The 19287-nt window shown below is 44.8% G+C and overlaps 1 protein-coding gene across 9 annotated transcripts in view; it reads left to right on the top strand.

The window, feature by feature from the left end:
* The window catches only part of Herc4 (HECT and RLD domain containing E3 ubiquitin ligase 4), a 283732-nt gene that overhangs the window by 59195 nt on the left and 205250 nt on the right, over positions 1–19287 (top strand). For all 9 annotated transcript variants that reach the window (XM_075697778.1, XM_075697806.1, XM_075697804.1 and 6 more), the window contains one exon: positions 18878–18981. In XM_075697778.1, coding sequence (XP_075553893.1) covers positions 18878–18981 — 104 coding nt within the window. The remainder of the gene's footprint in view (positions 1–18877; positions 18982–19287) is intronic.

Genomic DNA, 19287 nt, shown 5'->3' with positions numbered 1-19287 from the left:
GCTTTGGTGGAAGGATGATTCTGGTGGCTTGCATGCTGCACTGTATTGCTGACCCCAAGAACAGTAAGTAGCTTATCAGCTGGTTGGCTGTAATGTCAAGTGTTCTTTACATCTGCATTATAGTCGGGTGGAGGAGGGGCCTTTACATGCATGCCACTCTTCTACATGTTTGATAATTTGAATGGGAGTTTAACAGTATGTATATTGATGCACAATCAAGTAAGAAAAAAATTTCCCAAAATGGAATGGCCTCAGCAAAGCAATGACTTGAAGTCTACATTATAGGTTTCTGTCCTAATGTAATTAAAAAGTGAATTTACAAAATTGTTACTTACCTAATTAATCTGTGATTTGTTACACACCTATCCATATAAGCCCACTGTAACAGGGGAATTGTGCTAACACATGTCAGTTCAAGAAATTCTGTTCAGTTAAATAAAAGATAAGCTTCCCCTCATTTTTGTTTTTGTGCACTTCTCTTTTTAGCATTTCCTCATATCTGTTGACATTCTGGTTTTGGCACCTGTGATAAACTGGAATCGGCTAGATTATGTAATCTTTGATTTGCCAGTGCTCTACACATGTGTAAATTATAGTTTCATTCAGTTATCAATTATTCATTCATGCATTACAGATAGTTTACTGTGAGCGCCTAAAAAAGCTATGCATAGCAAAACTCTCTCATTGCTTTTATTTTGTGCCTATGGGTCATACCATGTTACATCAGCATTAGTTGCCCTGCCCCTTTCTTTCTTCGAAATTTTCAAGTTGAAAACGGCCTAAAGGGTCACATAGACACATGTCTGCATGTAGGTGTAACAACCTTTTTTCTTTTATTTTTCCTAGAAGACCTTTACCACTTAATGTTTTTATGGCATAAGCTCTTGGCATGCTCAAAGTATTCCCAATTACATTTATCACTATTTCAACCTTGTTTACTCAATACACCTAATTAACTTTAATGGCTTCTGGCAGATGAGTTCTCGAACAGTATGTTAGCTTTTGTAGCCATGTAAAGGTGTTGTTGGCTCAGACTGACCAACTCTGTGGGCTTGACAAGTTAATTTTGCTTCAAATGTCGGTTTTGTTCATTACTGACCCAGAAACTCAAGATAGTAAATGTGACCCAAAGTTGTGGCTTATCAAATGCTCTTTCATTACAAAAAAAAATTATGAGGTGTTAACAGTTTGTAGCTCCTATGAGTTAATTTTGCAACAGGCAGGCAGAAAACCTACTTGAACTGAAGTCCTCCAGGGATTGTAAGAAGAGGGGAAGATAGTAAATATGAGACTTTAGCCTCCACAGGTTAAACCTTCTGACATAGTTTTCAAGTGGGGTGCAATGTTTACTTTATAAAAATGTCACGCTTTGTGTGCACATAAGAAGCTGCAGCTCAGGGGGGTGGGACGACCGTGCAGTAGCACCATCAAGTGTGCACTAGGGGAGGGGGGGGGGGGGGAGCAGGTGTGTGCACATCTCCTCCTCAAGCCTTGCCGTGGCTGAGCATGGCTGTCAGTGTTGCTAAGTGCATGTGTGAGGTAATCTGTGGTTAGCGCAAAGGTGGGGCGCTGTGATGACCGGTGGTTTCATGTGTGCTGTCTGGCTGCGCGCCTAGTGCTGGGGCATCCTTGTATATACTTTCATGCATGCCCATCGGTGTGAAGAACGCAGGACGTCGGTCATCTTGTCTAGTTCAGGTGCTCGCGGCCAGTTGGTGGTGCCAGCAGACAATAGAGCAGACAATACTATAGCGCGGCGCCGGCTAGAGCTGGACTCTTTTCTGCGCAGCTTCTTTCATATTATTGAAGCTAAGCAGTAGTAACGCCTACACTGGTATATATAGTCTGCTGCCAAAAGATATGTGTACGAGAAATGAATGAGCATAAGAGATGGCTCTCATTTATCGCTACGATGCTTCGTTGCACTTTTACGTATTGAAGCTGTATTACTTGCTAGCCAAGCAAAAAAGCAATATAAAGTTTGAAAAGTGCAACACAAACACAACTATTGCCCTCATTAACAGCTACAGCTTGTATATGGTACAGTGGCTTTTGTGCAAACATACTTGACTTCATGCTGTCACAGCACTTGAGCACCGTTTTTGTAGAGGTCATGCACCAAAAGTTGCGAGCTCATATTCGTGATCACATGACACTGATCAAACACCATGAGTAACTAGCAGTTTGAGCTTTCAGGATGTGGTATACAGTCGATGACGTCTTCACTACACATTGAAATGGGCCACATTAATCGTATGACTGGCGCTGACAATGTGCAGAATGAGAAAGCCGACTGATTCAATTTCTTGTAGCATGCAGTTTATGACAGTATGAACTCATGACCAATGCAGTTCTTTGTATAAAGCATGTAACTGAACTGCTAAAGTGGACTAATAGTCTGTTATGTACATAGTACATCAATGAATTTGCTAGTGCACGCTATCTGTACTTTTTCTGGGAAGGATTGTAAGAGTTGGGGTCCGACATGTCAAAAGGGGGTAGCTGGCCCATGCGATCATCCGACTCATCCACGCTAAGGACATTGTTGAAGGGAGTAACCTGTTCTCACCGAGAATGAGGAGTACTGGGTTTATTTACAGTATCTACATGAGGAGTGGGGGGTTCGCTTAAGCCTCCTCTGTCCTCCCTAGATCCCTAGGGCAGGGAAAACTGCCGCTTCACCTTCGTCTAATCGAAGCGTCCAACGTCATCAAAGGACCCATTTTGAGGGCGAGGGTTCACACAATCACTCCCGCACCTTTGTTTACTGAACACACAGAAAGGAGGGGAACTTCATAGACAGAGATTGTCACGCTTGACTCCAACTGGTGCGTCTTGGTTCCTGAGATGACCCAGCAGTTAGCTGGAGCATGTGTTAAACAACCGTGGCAGTTCGTAGAACCCCCTTTTCCAGGAGTTTCTTGCTCCCCTCATCCGTGACAGCGACAGTGAACAAAAAAACAACACTTGATACGCCAAACATGTCTCGCCTTGCCTCAGGTCTCTCCGAGGGGGATGCATTGTTAGCTTCACAACGTGATTCGTCGCATTGGTGCAGGATAGGCTAGAACGTCACTACCCCTGTTAGCCGATCATAACAGGATGTGCCCGTAGTCAGCAGATACTGCTTTGCTTTATATACACAGCCACTGCTTTATGCTCATTTTATCCTGTATCATTCCGATGTTTTATCTAGACAAACAGGTTTATTCACATTCTCATAGACTTACAGACTTGCACAGGCTACCTTTTTGCCTTTTCTGTGCGCCTGCCATGGCTCACAGACGCTGTGATAGCGCCCCTAGAAAGGGCACTGTCATCCCAGAATGGAAATGCAAGAAGGCCAAGTGAGGAGGTTGAACCACGCCACCACAGCGATTGCACAAGCACGGAACTATGACTCCAGAACTTATGACTCCTATAGGTCACATAATCTGGAGTTTTGGAGATGCATTGAAGCGAGAGGCAAACCTCTGCCTGTGCCCTTCATCATGCCAGCGTTCTGGCAGCGAGTGTTCGTGGTCATCAAGTGCGATCTGTCCGTTTGCCTGTGCACGCATGACACCACGCTTGCAAATTTAATAAGTGTATGTTTACTTCAATTTATACGGCAGATAAAACTACGAACCTTACTTCGTGTAGTAGTGTAATACTGCTATTGCTACCACTGCTTCGCCTTTCAGGCAAAACTCCAACTTTCTTGCTCATAGCAAAAAAATACTAGAAACAATGCATAATGGCTACTGAAATTTTGGGCACCATACCGGATCTTGCTCAAATTCTTGGACATGACACGTGCACACAAGTCACAAATTTACAACAAACTTGGCGGCCGTGAACAACAGGTTGTTGCAGTGCGATTTAAAAGGAAAGCTCTCTTTATGGCATTGAGCAGGTCTTTATGCTACATTGGTTGGACTCTGTGGAAAGCACTCCGCTGGCAGGGTCATTTACTGGGGACGACACTATCATTTGTCGCAGTGGTGTGCACGTAAAAGCTTCGCAGGCTTCACTTCATACTGCTGATGTGATATCGTCGATGTGGCATGAAATCGTATGATTCATTGCCGACTCTCAAATTGTACAAAATAAATTTTTTTTGTTATTGAAATACATTTTTTATTGCCAGATAATTCAGAAAATTTTATGGCCCCTGCTGTATAATAAACATTTGTCATCGACTGTACTTAGTATATGCATAAAAGGTTGATTTTCAGCATAACGAAATTTTGGCATAACTACATAAAGTGCTGATTTTAACAACTTCATTATATTGAGGTTTAACTGCACTCGCTACTGTATTCACCATATTGACCAGCTATCTCACTGTTGTACTTTCACAAATTATGAACAGCTGTACAAGTGAACTTGACGCAAAATGTTGCCTCTTGTCCACATCCTTATGACGTTTTGTATTTATTTGCATTGTGACTCTTAACCCTTTCGCTGTTGGACCTTTCTGGCTGTGACGGACTCCCAGTGTCGGCTTGGTTTCAGGGAACGAGCATAATAGAAAATGAACATAGCAATTTATTTTTGATCATGTTTGGTATACAAATTACATAGTCAATGCAATATGCACATTTCGGTGTTCTGCAGCTGTTGTTAGTAAACATCATCATCATCAGCGTGACTATAACATCCGTTCAACATCCGAATCTGACGATGCGGAACTCATCTCTTCCTTGCATGAGACTCTGTCCGAGTCCGAATCCAAGCTCGGCTCGTATTCTGAGTCGGAAGAGCCACCGCTCCAATGAGCAGACGATGGTCCCGCGCGCTCAGCCATCCAAAAGTAACCGCGCGCAGGGAGGATGCGCTTTCAGTCACTCGCACAACGGAGAGAAATGGAACATTGTGTGATCAAGAAGACAGAGGGAGATGGAAAAAGGCTAAAACAAAGTTCGAATAGCTTTATGTTTACTGCTGTAAGTCGGAAGCAAGGGTGGGGCGAGAGCGCGAAAGCAGCAATCGAGTCACTCTTTTCGGAGAGGCAACGGCGCGTGCCCCTGAACTTGACACGCCGTAGCAGATACACCAACAGAAGAAAAAAAAAATACCTTCAAACCAGTGGAGATGGCAGAACAACCCTTGAACTCATGACCACATGCACGCGACGCATGATCCAGCGAACGCGGAGCCACCGCGCCACTCAACAAAGAGAGAGGGGCGAGTGGCACTCGCACCGTACTCTTCAATACATGTTCCAACACAGGTCGGGGTAAAAATACGAACTTGTAGAAAGAGTCAACACATGGTGTGGCCTGTCTAGGAGTGCCAGCTTTGCGCTCAGGCGTGAAATTTTGAATGCACGATAGAGAACGTACCGGTACATCAGTGACACTGTGGGGGGGGAAGCGCGAAGACGTACTGGTACGTCCGTGACAGCGAAAGGGTTAATAAATAAATTAAGTTACAATACTTGTGGACAACTTTCTTTGGCAATGAAGGGAAAGCTACAAAGGCAAATCGCTCAAACGTAAGAGAGCTTCTAAAATAAATCCCACTTTCTCATCCTCGCCAATTCAAGCTGTGGAAGAGAAAATAAACATCTTATGTACAACTTCAAAATAAAACAATATGCACAACTGAGTGTTAAATCTCACTTATTTTCCTGCTTTTCTCTTCCACATTTAAACATATGCAAAACCATCACATTGCGGAAGCTACACTGATTCAGTATCTGTTCCAAAAAACCAAAAGCACTGTCAAACCCTGCCAGAATACTTAAACAGTAACACATGTGCACAAGCTCTGACTCCGTAGTTATCCCTTCATTGCCACAAAAAGTTTTCCACAATTGTAAATGAAACAAATTCCTTTTTAAGGTAATTTAGGGGTTAGGGTAACCTATACTGCGGCATAGTTAAAGCTCAAAACTGGGTTTGCGGTGTCCATCTCTCGGCCCATCTATCCATTAAGCAGACAGTGCCAGCAGTCATAGTAGCCATTAGGTTATCATTGCTATTGTGTCATTGTCAGACCACCTCCTCTTTCTTGGCTTCACCCTCACTGTAGGGCAAAGAAAATGAAAACTTTGTCCACTACTGCCACTGCATTGTACGTGCTGCAGGCAATCCAAGCCCTATGGTATTCTGACTCAAAGTAGTGCCGGTGACTGTATCACTGTTCTGTGTATTCAAACAAACTGAAGTTACATCATATGTATAAACAAGGGCGAATCAGCAAGTCTTTGCCCCAATTTTTTATTAGCCAAAATAAGGTACATACAGGTAATTACAAATATACATACTATTCTACGTACGTTAAAGGGACACTAAAGGTTACTATTAAGTCAACGTGGACTGTTGAAATACCATCCCAGAAACCTCGAAACGCTTGTTTCTTGCGAAGAAGAGGTTTATTTTAAGAGAAAATGCGTTCTAAAGCGTCCGCATAGCTCTAGCGCAGTTCAAATCGCCCGCCCTCCGATTGAGGAGTGGTGACGTCATGGTCTCGTAGTGACGTTGCGCCGTCGGTGAGTAAAACGGTGCCCGCAGGTGGCGCTACGGCTTTTCTGCGCAAAACGCAAATGCGCGGCCAGAAACAGAGCCAAGGCAGTCAACAGCGTGAAAGCGGTATTATGGTGGCTAGTCGAAGGGAAAGCGTGCGACGATAAGCTGGTTCTTTATTTTACGACGCCAACTTTGACGCTTGTTGCAATGGACGACCCTGACAACGACACATCGGCTCGCGATGCTGGGCTCGACTTCAGCGATTTAAGCACTGATGAACGTGACCTGCTGGTGAGGGCTCGCGCTGCCGGCGTCGTTGTGTACTACTACAACGGCGGCCTGCTTTGAAAGGCACTCCACATGACTTCAGTAAGTCGGCGTTGAACTCGTAATCCTCTGGACGAAAGTGCAGTGAGCACACTACGTGATTTTTCAGCTCTTTGCCAGCGCGCACTTAAGTGCCAGCGCGCACGGCACTTAACCACTTCGAACGGAGAGGTTCACTCATTGGCACACAGTAATAAGCAATGTTGGGTTCGCCGCTGCAACTGCCCTTGGCCAAGTTCCGCAGACAGTTTGCGCATCTCACAACATCACATGGACGTGGCATTCTCGCTGTTTTTTCCAAATGCAAGTTTCGCGAGCCAGGAGGACCACCGCAGCACGATGCGATAACAAAACTGGAACTCCAAAGCGCGCGCGGCGCAAAGTTGAGCGCACAGAGTCGAGCGAAAACGAGACCTTTGGATCACCCATACTACTCAAGGGTAACGTCAAATTTTTTTGCTTAGAATAGAATAGAAGTAGACAAGTAGCATTTTGTTCCGTCTTATAATCTAATGAAAGGATCTTTTTAATACAAGTAGTTGAGTACTAGTGACATAAATTATGATGAGGAGTGCCTTCGTCATTGGGCTAATACCGGAATGTCACTGGGGAGTCTCAAATCGTGTCATGCATTTACCTCAATTTCTCGGTTACTAAAGCTCTGCTCGCGATTATACTGACGCCTTAGATGTTCTAGAGCATTGCTTTATCACTTTAACTTGACTTCATAGTAACCATTAGTGTCCCTTTAAACTATTTTTCCGCATAGTCCCCACACCAGTTCAGCTATTTGTCCCATCGCAGTGTTAAATTTGAGATGCCCCTGTGGTAGAATTCACCCGGCTGATTTTGGAACCACGTTCGACTGCTGTCTTGGCATCATCGTTGCATGTGAATTGCTGTCCTGCCAGGAACTTCTGCAGCAGATCGAAAGCCTGGAAATCGCTAGGTACGAGGTCCAGACTGTCTGGTGGATGGTTCAGACTCTCAAACTGAAATGACCGGAGCTTGTTGGCGGCTCTGATTGTCACGTATTGCCTCGCAGTGTCGTGGAGGATAACCACGTTCCATATCAAGAATCCCTAGGTGTTTTTGCCTGATGGCAGCCAGCAGACATGACAGTGTGGAACAATAACTGTCCTCTTGCTGGATATCATGCCACAAGGTGCAACCATCGGCATTGATGGTTGCACCTTGTGGCATTAAATTCAGCAGGAACAGTCCTCGGCAATCCCAGAAGACCGTTAACACCACTTTCCTACTAGATTGCACTGAACAAAATTTGTTTGTCACTGGCAAACCCGGATGTTTCCACACCATGCTCTGCTGGTTCTATTCCGGCATGAAATGCATTATCCACATTTCTTCACCAGTAACAATGCGGTCTTGGAAACTTTCACCGTCCTTGGCATACCGTTACAGATGATTTATTGAAGCAATCATTTGCTTGCCTTTCATCATGTCGTCCAGCTGCTTAGGTACCCACCAAAATGAAACCTTCTGGTACCGTAAGGACCCCTGAGTGATATCGTAAACACTCTCACTCGAAATGCCAAGCTCCCGGGAAATGTCCTTGAGGTGCACACGCCGATTGGTTTTCGCCATTGCATCCATGTGGGAAATGTTGTCAGTCATTGACGCCCACGGTTTCCCCAAGCGCTCATTCTCATGCAAGTCTTCAAAGCCTTTTGTAAACTCACAACACCACAACCTCACACTTCTCAAAGCGAGACACCTCTCCCCATCTGTGGGCTGCATTTCCCTGTGGGTTTCGATGGGCATTAGTCCCTTGCTCCATAGAAAACGAATCGCACTTCATTGCTCGTACGCCATGGACGTGTGAAGCACAACCGTCGTCTTCAACTGACAGCAGCGCCGTGCCACCGAGCTACTGGCACATAAAGCCGGGCTGGTCCAAGAAAGGTCCACTGCTGGGAATGGGTATGTTGACTTTGCATTTACAGCCGTAATTTGGCTACAAAAAAAATAGGAGCAAGGACTTTCTGATTCACCCTCATAGAATCGAAGAGCACATGAAATTCAACAATTTCATTATTTCAATGCATTAGGCATTGCATACAAAGATTACCAAAATGTGTGGCAGGAATCGCAAATAAGTGCCTGCATACTTAAACCAAAGCATTGCCTGTCACTGGTATCTGAACTCGCGTCCCTTTGGCAGTGTGCACTTCGGAGCGGGACATGCTACGTAATTGTGTAACATTCTCGCTTGGTAATTTGTGCAATGTGTTGCACTTCACAAGAACCCTGAGAGTATTGATGTCTGTGCCTGTATTTTGGAAGTTACGGCAGGCATAACACTTTAGTGGATGAGGACAACATTGGGTGTTTTGCACAGCAGTGCATTGGGTGCTTTGCAGGCCTTGAAAAAGAAAAGTCCTCATGTCGAAGCGTTGGCCCCTGCTTTCACCTTGTTCTCGTTTTGCTCTTCGTCTTGCGTAGTAATAGTTCGTGACCTGGCAAAGAAGAGGACTGAAGAGACGAGAAGAACAGGAAGAGGAGAAGGAGAAGGAAGTGGTCAAGACGGATCCTTGTAAATAAATGAGTGTATTTTAACTCATACCTTATATTTGCTACAGCCAACCATGTGGCTTGAAGTAACATTGGTAAGAAGAGCAAATAGGCAGGCGACCGTGAAGACCTACCAGCTTAAGGGCAAAGACTCGGTGATTCTTCACCTAGGTTGCAACACTGGATGAAAGTAGAAGTTGGATTTGGTGGGTGCCACCTGAAAGTGGATGCCCTTGTCATGCAGGATCTTGTTTATTTTATGCAGACCTGGTATGGAAGCGTTTGAAGATATTTCTTGGAGAGACGGAGTGACCATTGATTTATCATTTAAGCCTAATTTGTGTGGAATTGAAATTTTGCTTCGCACGGTTAGATACGCTGATGAGGTACTGACAGGTTTTCCTGAACTTATTTGTGTTGAGACATACCCGCCAGCAGCAGATGTACTTTGGGTACCTTTTACACTTCGTGACGTCACAATAGTGCGTAAAACGCCGTACAGTCTCTCCCACAAGACGGCTAAAGGCCGAACTCCAGCAAATAGTAAATGCCGGTATTATAAGACCTTCAACATCCACCTTTTTGTCACCAATCGCCTTAGTACTGAAAGACGATAGCTCATTTTGCCTTTGCACAAATTACCAGCAGATAAACGGGCAAACTGATTTGTTTCCTTTTTCGATGCCCCGAATAGACGAGATCATCAATGAAGCTGGAGGATAAAATTGTTTCTCTCGAATCGACCTCTGTAAAGGATACTGGCAAGTGCCACCACAAGAAGACTACAAGCAGTACACTGCTTTTGTAATGCCTTGCGATGTGTACGAGTAAAACCGCTTACCATTCGGTTGGAAGAATTCTGAAGCTTTGTTTCAGAAAATGATGGATGGCATCTCAATGAGTTCCTGGGAAAGTTTTGTAACGTATACATTGACAACATCATCATATACCGATGTACAAGAGAAGAACATGAAAAGCACCTTTCGTGCATGTTAGAAGCCTTCAAGTCAAAGTTAACAACTAACAAGAACAGTAAATTTTTTCAGACGAATTTTGTCTTTCTGGGAAGAGTTTTTGGCAGTAAAACTAAAACAACAAAAGAATCTGTACAAAGGATGAAGACGCGCATCAAGTCATATGATCTACACTCCACGTTTTCCTTGGACTCGCCGGTCATTTCTGTGCGTTCGTTAAGAATTACACTGCAAAGACATAATGCGTCACTAAGCTGATGCAAAAGGATGTACCCTTTAGGTGGAGTGAAGAATGCAAGAAAGCATACCGGTACCTTGTCAAAGCTATATCGTCGGATTCTGTGCTTGTACTACCTGACTTCGACGAGCCTTTCGAACTGTGCATGGACTCTTCACATTATGGTACAGGGGCCATTCTATATCAATGAGACACAAAGGAGCAGCAAGGGCGGGAACTCATAAGTGATTGGATATTATTATTCTACATTCTCGAAAGCTCAAGAACATTGTATGACCACAGAAAAAGAGGCTCTGGCTATTGTGATGGCACTCCGGTATTTCAAAAGCTACATAGAGGTTTGCCACTTCCGGCTTTTCATAGACAACTGAGCATTAACCTACCTCTTGGCATTAACCCAGCCTAAGGGCAGTGTGGTATGTTGGATCAGTGAAATACAACAGTTCACTTTTGATGTAAGCCATCGACCCGGTGATAAGCTTCCCAACGCAGGTGCTCTTTCTAGGCTCCAGATCACAGAAGTGAACACATCTGGTCATGGACACGTTTACAGCTTGTGAGAAAGCACCAAAGACTTGAGTTGCGATAATGGCAAATTCTGCATGTCGGGAAGCTTGGTGCCAAAGGTTTTGAAGCTGTACCATGACATCCAGAGTCAGGAGGGCATGGTGGATTCTGGAAAACTTGTTGGAAGATAAAAAGTCGTTTCACATTGAAAAATATGAAAGAAAATATAAAGAACTACGTGCAAACCTGTCGCCAGTGCCAGATTAACAAGGCCAAGTATCATCCACAAGGGAATAGAATGGTTATCGCTAATCATTCCGAAGTACCATTTCAAATGGTTCATCTAGATTTTGCCGAAATGAAAAAGCGAGGCGAGGAAGTCGGGAAGACTCAAGCATTCCTTGTTGCAATAGATGAGTACACACGCATGGCAGCTGCAAAGCCAGGAAAGAAAGAGGTCAATTCTGTTTTGACGTTACTGGAGCGAAATATGTTCAAGAACACCAAGTTGGGGGTGTCCGACAACGGGCCAGCTTTCCACAGTAAGGGCTCATTCACACCGGCGACTGACAGTGGTCGCGCGACCAAGTTGGTCGCAAAGCGACCAGTCGCAAATGGTCGCAAACGGTCGCCTTTCTTGAAAAGCGACCATTTTGGGCCAGTCGCTTTCTGCGCGATTTTTCAGTCGCGCGACCGTGGTCGCAAAACTGATAAACCAATCAGCGGCGCACCGGAAGTGATCTTTCGTGTGTCTACATCCGGCCTCCTCCGGCGTCGCGTTCAAATTCCGCGTAGATTCCGAGAGTTCTCGCTGAGAACGATAATCTCCGGGATTGCGACTTGCGGGTCGCGCTCAGCCGGGCTTGCCGGTGTGAACATCAGTCGCCTTCGGTCGCTTTTTGATTGCGAGTCGCAAATGGTCGCGCGACCTCCTCAAGTCGCCGGTGTGAATGTGCCCTAAGAAGCTTCAAGAATGGGCCCGTGAAAGAATTGCCCTTAGATTTGCCGCACCCTACTATCCTGAAGTAAACAACATAGCTATGAGGCTCATTCGTGACTTGGACATTCATCGCAATATACCCCGATTTCAGTGGTGGATGAAAGTGTGCCTTGGAAGCGGCAGTCAGGCACCATAACCTTTCTCATACCATGGGATTAGGGTGCACGCCTAACTTTGCTGCATCAGGCAGAACTACTTGGCTACCGGCAGACTACGACCTTGGAATCGCTAGAAAAGTAGATCTACAGGGAAAGCACAAAACGGGAGAGAAACTTATGCGCTACAGATCAAGTATGAAGAGCACTATGGTCTGCGACATAGCTCCAAGATGCCAGTAATAGAGCCTGGAGATATAGCTTTAGTCCAAAAAAGTTTAAATCAACCAAAGTCAAGATTTTCTGTTCCCTACACCGTGATAAGGACTATCGAACAGCAAGAAATTCTAAAATTGCTAAGCTATTTGGAATCGGAAGGAAAAACTGAAATAGCAACAGTGGGAAACGCTGTACCCTGTCATCCCAGGAGGAATGAAAACCGAAGTCTGGGAGGATGTTCTGGCGAAGACATCAAGATGGATCTCTTTAAATAAATGAGTGTATTTTAACTCATACTTTATATAGTTGTTTCTCAGAAGAGGGTGATATCAGCAGTAAGAACCTGTGGCTGTTGCAGTAAATGAGTTCATCTCTAGGATAATCTAGTCTGCTTGCTTTGGATCAGTACTTTATAGATATAGCCTCGCTAAGCCTTAGTTACTATGTGCTGAAACAACCCATCAAATTTTACCTTAGCAAAATCTGTCAAGATGAAAAATTGAAAGCAATATTCAGATCTGGGGGGGGGAGGGGGGGGGGAGTTGCTCCTGTATTGCTTCCAGTATAGGAAAACAATCTGTTTCTTGGGAGCAGAAATTAGGACCTTGTGGAGACAGTTCTTGGTTAAAAAATCATTTTGTTGTTATTTAAACAATAGTAATTGTTGTGACCACATCTGAGTGCTTTGTGTAAAATGTTAAGTATACTATCACATTCAGTATGAGCTGTGACGTGTGAGCTCTCGAGAAAAAAGTAGAAAAGGTTTCACCATACCAGCAATGCATATACGCCCCGTGCTTTCCTTCGTGTGCTTTCTTCGCAGAGTGATAATACACTGGCCCGCAGAGCAGCTTGGAAATTCTTAGCCCTTAGTGCAGCTTGCTTTGTCATGGCGCACAGTTGCACTAGCTTCGTGACTATGTTTCTTTTTTTCTTTTTCTCTCCCTTTTTTCTTTTTCAAGTGACTGAATGATAGCTCCTCGGCAGGCCAGTGTATTATTGCTCTGCGAAGAAACCCGATGACAGAAAGCAGGGGGGTATGCACATTGCTGGAATGGTAAAACCCTTTCCACTTTTCTCAAGAGAGTCACTCTGGCCATGGCTCACATGTTGCCGCTGATACTGGTAGTGTGTACGTGGTACGTATGCTCTGTGATAGTATGTACTGTCTACAAAATGGTAATTTAAATTATACTCATTTTAGTGAAACTTGCAGCAATGGCTTGGTGGCTGTAGCATTCTGCTGCTGAGCACAAAATCGTGGGTTAAGTTCCCAACTGCTGCAGCTACATTCAGATGGCGACAGAGTGTAAATGTGCTCATGAACCTTGTTTTGGATGTGTGTTAAAGAATTCACGGTAGTCAAAAATAATCTAGAACTCTCCACTATAGCACCATAGCTAGGGTTAGACTTTTTCTTGAGTTTATTTTAGGGTAAAATCAGAGGGTGTGTTCGGTGTTTATTATTTTTTAAAAATCAGACTTTGTTAAGGTTTCTTTTGTGGCACAATGAAAGTCAGATATCTTATACCCGGTTTGCATTACAGTGAACTCTCGTTAAGATGAACTTGGTTAAGCCGAATTCTCGTATATAATGAAGAACATGGGAATTTTTGTTTGGTTTTCCATAGACTCATTGGCAAAAAAATCCGCTGAAGATGAACCGTATCAGACATACTCTTCAGTTAAGACGAACATTCGAAGTGACCGCTACCGATCTTGGAAGCTAGGGTGCCTCGATGCGCCACACCCAGGGGCGTGTGCCTCGAGGCACCCTACTCGAGGCCTGCAGTGCACATCACCCTTAGACAGAGGGGAAAACAAGAGGAGGAAACAAAAAGTTACAGCGACGTTTCATTTTGTGAACGCGGGTGACATGCAAGCATATGGGCGCTATAGCACACACAAAGCTATCGGTCCTCGGTGCACCTAGACGCCTACACTGTCCGCATCACAGATCGTATTCAAGACAGGGCTCGCGCAGCCGCACCATACGCAGCAGCCGCCGGAGTAGAACTCCCCCTTGTAAACATTCGCTTACTAATTAACAAGCATGGACACATCAAACTCTATGACCGCGGACGCTCTGTGTCAAAACGCTGCCGTGAGGAATCGCGGCAGCAGCAGAGAGCGAAGTGACCTTCGTGCTGTATATCGCTTCAATGCAAACTGAGTGGTGAGAACATAGTGCCTGCAAAGCTACGAGTCATCGGCCCAGTTAGACTGTGCCTCCTAAGCAGATCGTTTTTAAATGAAGCCTGCGCAACAGCGCGCAGATCAAGTACAATGCCCCCCTCCCTCCTGTCCCTGGGTGCCATGCGCATGACGGAAGATGGCGTGCTTCCTCCTCTCTTGCACATGTGAGATTGAGCCGCCATCGTCCGTTCACCATCGCACAATTTCACTTGCACACACAGTGTACAGCACACGAGGACGATGTTGTCACATGACGAGTATCGCAAACAAAACCTGTAGCAACTGCTAGAGGAGGTCAACACAGCATGCCTCGGCCTACCTTCCTCCTCCACGAAGCTTCGCTGAACTACTGTGGCACCGTCGCTGAAAAACTGTGGCAGACTTCAGTTATCTTCTCCTGTAAGGCTTCTGGAGTCGTCGCCTCCGTTGTGTATATGTGATCCTTAATATAGCCCCAGAAGAAAAAGTCGCGAGGGTTGGGGTCGGGTGACATTGCCAGCCACAGCACAGGCCCGTTGCTGCCTATCCATTCCCCTGGGAAGGTAACATCAAGGCATGCTCGTGCTTGACTGCAGCTGTGGGCTGGGGCCCCGTCGTGCTGACACTAGATTGCTTCAAGCTGGGCTATTGGCATGTTGCAGCAGAAGTCTTCAACCGGCCCTTTGAGGAACTCGCATACCTCTTGCTGGTCAGAGTGTTGTTTTAAAACACTGGGCCAATGGCTGTGCTGTCATATATTCCACACCAAACGTTAATATACCACTGATATTGGTGGCGGGATCTTCCTAGCCAGTGGAGATTTTTCTCACTTCTATAGTGGCCGTTGTGGATATTTACTTGGCAATTTCGGGAGAAGTTCACCTTGTCAGTCCAGATACCTTGGTGAGAAAGTCAGAATCCTGCTTCTCCTGAATCACAATCCAATTCGCAAAGTCGAGTCTCTTTTGAAGATCCCTTGACTCCAGGCATTGATGCAAGTCCAGGTTATAAGAGTGCAGTCCAGCTGTTTTAAAAATCATCCAGGCAGTTGAGTGGGACACACCGAGCTGTGAGCTCACACTGCGCATGCTAGCATGTAGATTAGCCGCCATGAAAGACAAAACGTTGGTGCGAACCTCATTATTTATGACTGAAGCTCTCCGCCTCTTTTTTGTGAAGCTGCTGGTTTGTTTCAGCGACTCGTAGGTGTTGAATATTGTCATCGGGCTCGGTTGCGTATCCGGGTGCCAGCTTCAAAATATTCTTGCAGCCTGCTGTCTCCGGCCGCCTGCAGCTCCTAGGGCAAGGATCGTGTCTGCTTTTTCTTCGTTGGAAAAAGGCATCACGAAATTGCTCGTGCTTTAACAGCCAATGCATGATAGTCTGTTCATCGCTGTCGGGAGTTACCACCTACCACCACCACCACGTCCATCAGTCGTTTTACGCAGTGCAGGAGATAACGGTTGCTAGCTTAAATCGAACAGCCAACGCTTGCATCGCTGCCCTGTCGCTTCTTAAGTGGCAGCACACCTATGGCTGTTTATGCTCGGAAAGCTTGGGAGCAGTGCAATCATGACGCGCAAGCGGGTATGTCACGTTGTGTTTTTTGTATTTCGCGGGATTCCGCAGTGAGCTGAAAAGTACTAATACTTGATAGAAAGACAGAAACTGTTTACTCAGACGCTTCACAAACCGCCTCTGCAACTTTCTAATTGGAATTTTTTTCCTAGGTTCGTTGCTTCAGAAGTTAGTTAAATATTCTTGACTAATTTTCTTATTAAACAAAATACAAAAATAGTGTGATACACTGCATACAAAAGTGAGCAACATGCATTTGGTCGCGTCGTCTTAGAGTGCATCGGCATGTTTTTAAACTCTGGCTAAAGTTAGCTAAAACACCCTGTATAATACATCAAACAAGGCACACAGACATGTTGCGCAATCACAGATTCACAGATTAGAATCCTAAGCCCCCCTCCCCTCCACTCCACTCCCCCGATGCATCGCGCGTGATGGAAGGCAGCATGCTTCCTCCCCGCTTTTCTCTGTTGCGCACACAAGACTGACCCACCATCGTCGGCTCACCCTCCCCACCCCTCCCCACCCCGCTACGCTTTCACTCGCACATACAGCATGCGGCGCATGCTGACGATGTTATCGCCCTTGGAATTCGCACGGAACATGTTGCCGACGACAGAAATGCACCTTCAGTGTCCATATAATTGCTATTGCAACACTATAGTAAGAGTATCCTGCAAATGAAGAGTCCCGTGGCCCATTACTTTTCACAAAAGCAGTAACAAAATCGAACTTACAGCATGTGACAATTCGCTGCGCCGCAAAATGTCTTTTTTTTGTGTGTGTATGGGGGGGGGGGGGCAGCGAGATGAAGAAACACAAAGAAAAGCATGTTGGCCACAATTGAATGCACCTAATGTATGCACCTAATGAATGCACCTACACCTAATGTATCCTGCAAATGAGGAATATAGAAGAACCTGCAACCTAAGGAATATAGAAGAAAACGTGAGACGCGTGGTCCACAGATAACCGTATGCATGCTATTCGTTATCCTATACATTGGCAAGATAAAAAAACTTTCCGTAGACATTGCGATAACATCGAAACAATGGTGATGCCCTCAATTGAACACGTAGCAATCTGTTGAGTTCCCACAATGGTGACGGCGAGTGACCATTGCTTCTTTTTCTCGTCTGCTAGCCAGAAAGCATCCAAAACTCTCTGAGGCCAAAATCCACTCGGCCAGAGAAAAACAAATGCGCACCACAGTGCGCCGCGCGGTTGTCAGGGCAACACGTGAAAAACACATGACCTCTGGCTGGCTCTGGCTGTCTGTGGGTAGTGAGAACAAAAAAAATTTGAAGAGGCTCAGTGTGTCCTCGCGAATAAAAGTCAAAGTGGAAAAAACAAATTAGAACGCAATTACCTTTACTGGCTTTAGTCTCTTGACATGGATGCTTTGGCACATGTGAAAGAAATGTTGATGTTCTTTTCTGTGACATGATGGCACAAATGAACCATCACAACGCTTCGTCTCATCGGACCTCGCTGCGTGCTTTGTCAACTTGTCGAATAGTGTGTTGATTTGGCTTGTCTCCTTGTATGGTCCGATGTACGACTTTAGAAAAGTCAATGAAGCTTTGGCGTCAAATGTTTATAAGAACATTAAACCCACAAAGATCTGGAATTGAAAATGTAAAGCACAACTTTGGAAATGTCAGTGCACCTTTCGCATCAAAACTTTGTGATCTTTATACCCATAATGTTTCTGAATTGAAATCCATGCGCTCTTTAGATTCTGCGGCTTCTGCGAGATGCCGCTATGAGCCCGCTTGCCATCAAAGCGCCCTCGAAACTTTGTGCTCGGATGGGGATCTTTGCGTTATGTGACTCCAGGTACATGGGCGTTGCCATGAAATCCAGCCCAAGTTCACAACCTTCGTGCTGAAATATCTTTTCGGGCATGAAAAATACATTCTAGAGAAAATCCAGAATGATTTCCGGCGCCGTGGGTTGTTTTGGTTGGTAGTGCATCACAGCACGACAAAATTTCGGGGGGGGGGGGGGGGGCTGAAGCCCCATAAGCCCCCCCTTCCCCCCCTGGCTACGTCCCTGTTACCAGCTACTTTTTGGGTTCAATTGTATAAAACAACATTTTGATAAGAAAGTAAGTGGAACAATAGTGCATTTTCCCTGCAAGTTTCACAGTGCATATCTCTAAACCCATGCGATCATTAGAAGTCGTTCCAAGTGTTTGTGCCTCACAAACTCACAGGCCAGGACTTATAAATTGCAATATGTGCCCTAAAGTAATTACCTAAAAAGCTAATTAGTCAATCTTTAAGTAGTCAATTTCGCATTTTGATTTCTCATGTGAGTTATGTCCGCCACTTTGAGCAAGTCAGCTCCAGGACTATGGTTCTATCTACCACACAAGATTTTAAAAAAGTTGTGTGGTCTAAAAAGACACCCATGTATAAATGGGGTGCCATGTCGATACAAGCAATAATGTTCTTGGGGAAAGAAAATACATTTATTTTGTAGTAGAGAATGTGGTATGGAAGGTGAATTTGTGTCATTTTGCTAGGAGTGTCCTAGCAGATGTGCATCCATTCATGCGACACTGTAACAAGGTTTGCTGTCAGCATTGTTAGGTCTGAAAAATGGGACAGCAAGCTTAATGATGAAGTCCTCTTTGCTTGATCTGTAAGGTTCAAATGCAAGTCTCGTTTAAATAAAACTTTGTGTTTATGAACAGTTGGTTTATTGAAAGTAGGACTTGAGTATTGCCTTATGTTGAAACTGTTGCTAATCTAACTTGTTTTATGTTGCAGCTCAAAGCAGTGGTGTGTCTACAGCAGACCCTGATGCACCACTGGTGGTCTACAGAGTAATTGCAGGATGGGACCGCAATTTCCTTCTTTGCCACGAATACAAGGTGACCTTTTACCTGTCTTATGTTGCTATGTTTCGTTGTCAGCATTTTGATAACATAGTACCTCAATATCCCTAAAACACTATACCTTGTGTTGATAGTTCCTGCCTACATTGTAGTTGCAGAAGAAATGCTGTGGCAAGAAATAACATGTTAATTAATTAATTAAAATGTTCTCATAATGGTGAATGAATGACTTTATAGTTTCTGATGACAATAGTTGAGTTATTAGCAAGTCGGTGTTAAGTAAACCAAGATTGACACAGGGGTTGCTGTGCTGTTGTCTTGACACAAGTTATTCGTATACTT

The sequence above is a fragment of the Dermacentor variabilis genome, chromosome 1 (assembly GCF_050947875.1).
Source record: "Dermacentor variabilis isolate Ectoservices chromosome 1, ASM5094787v1, whole genome shotgun sequence".
Classification (NCBI taxonomy): Eukaryota; Metazoa; Arthropoda; class Arachnida; order Ixodida; family Ixodidae; genus Dermacentor; species Dermacentor variabilis.
Note: the sequence above shows the minus strand (reverse complement) of the source record. Positions and strands in the feature narration are given on the sequence as shown.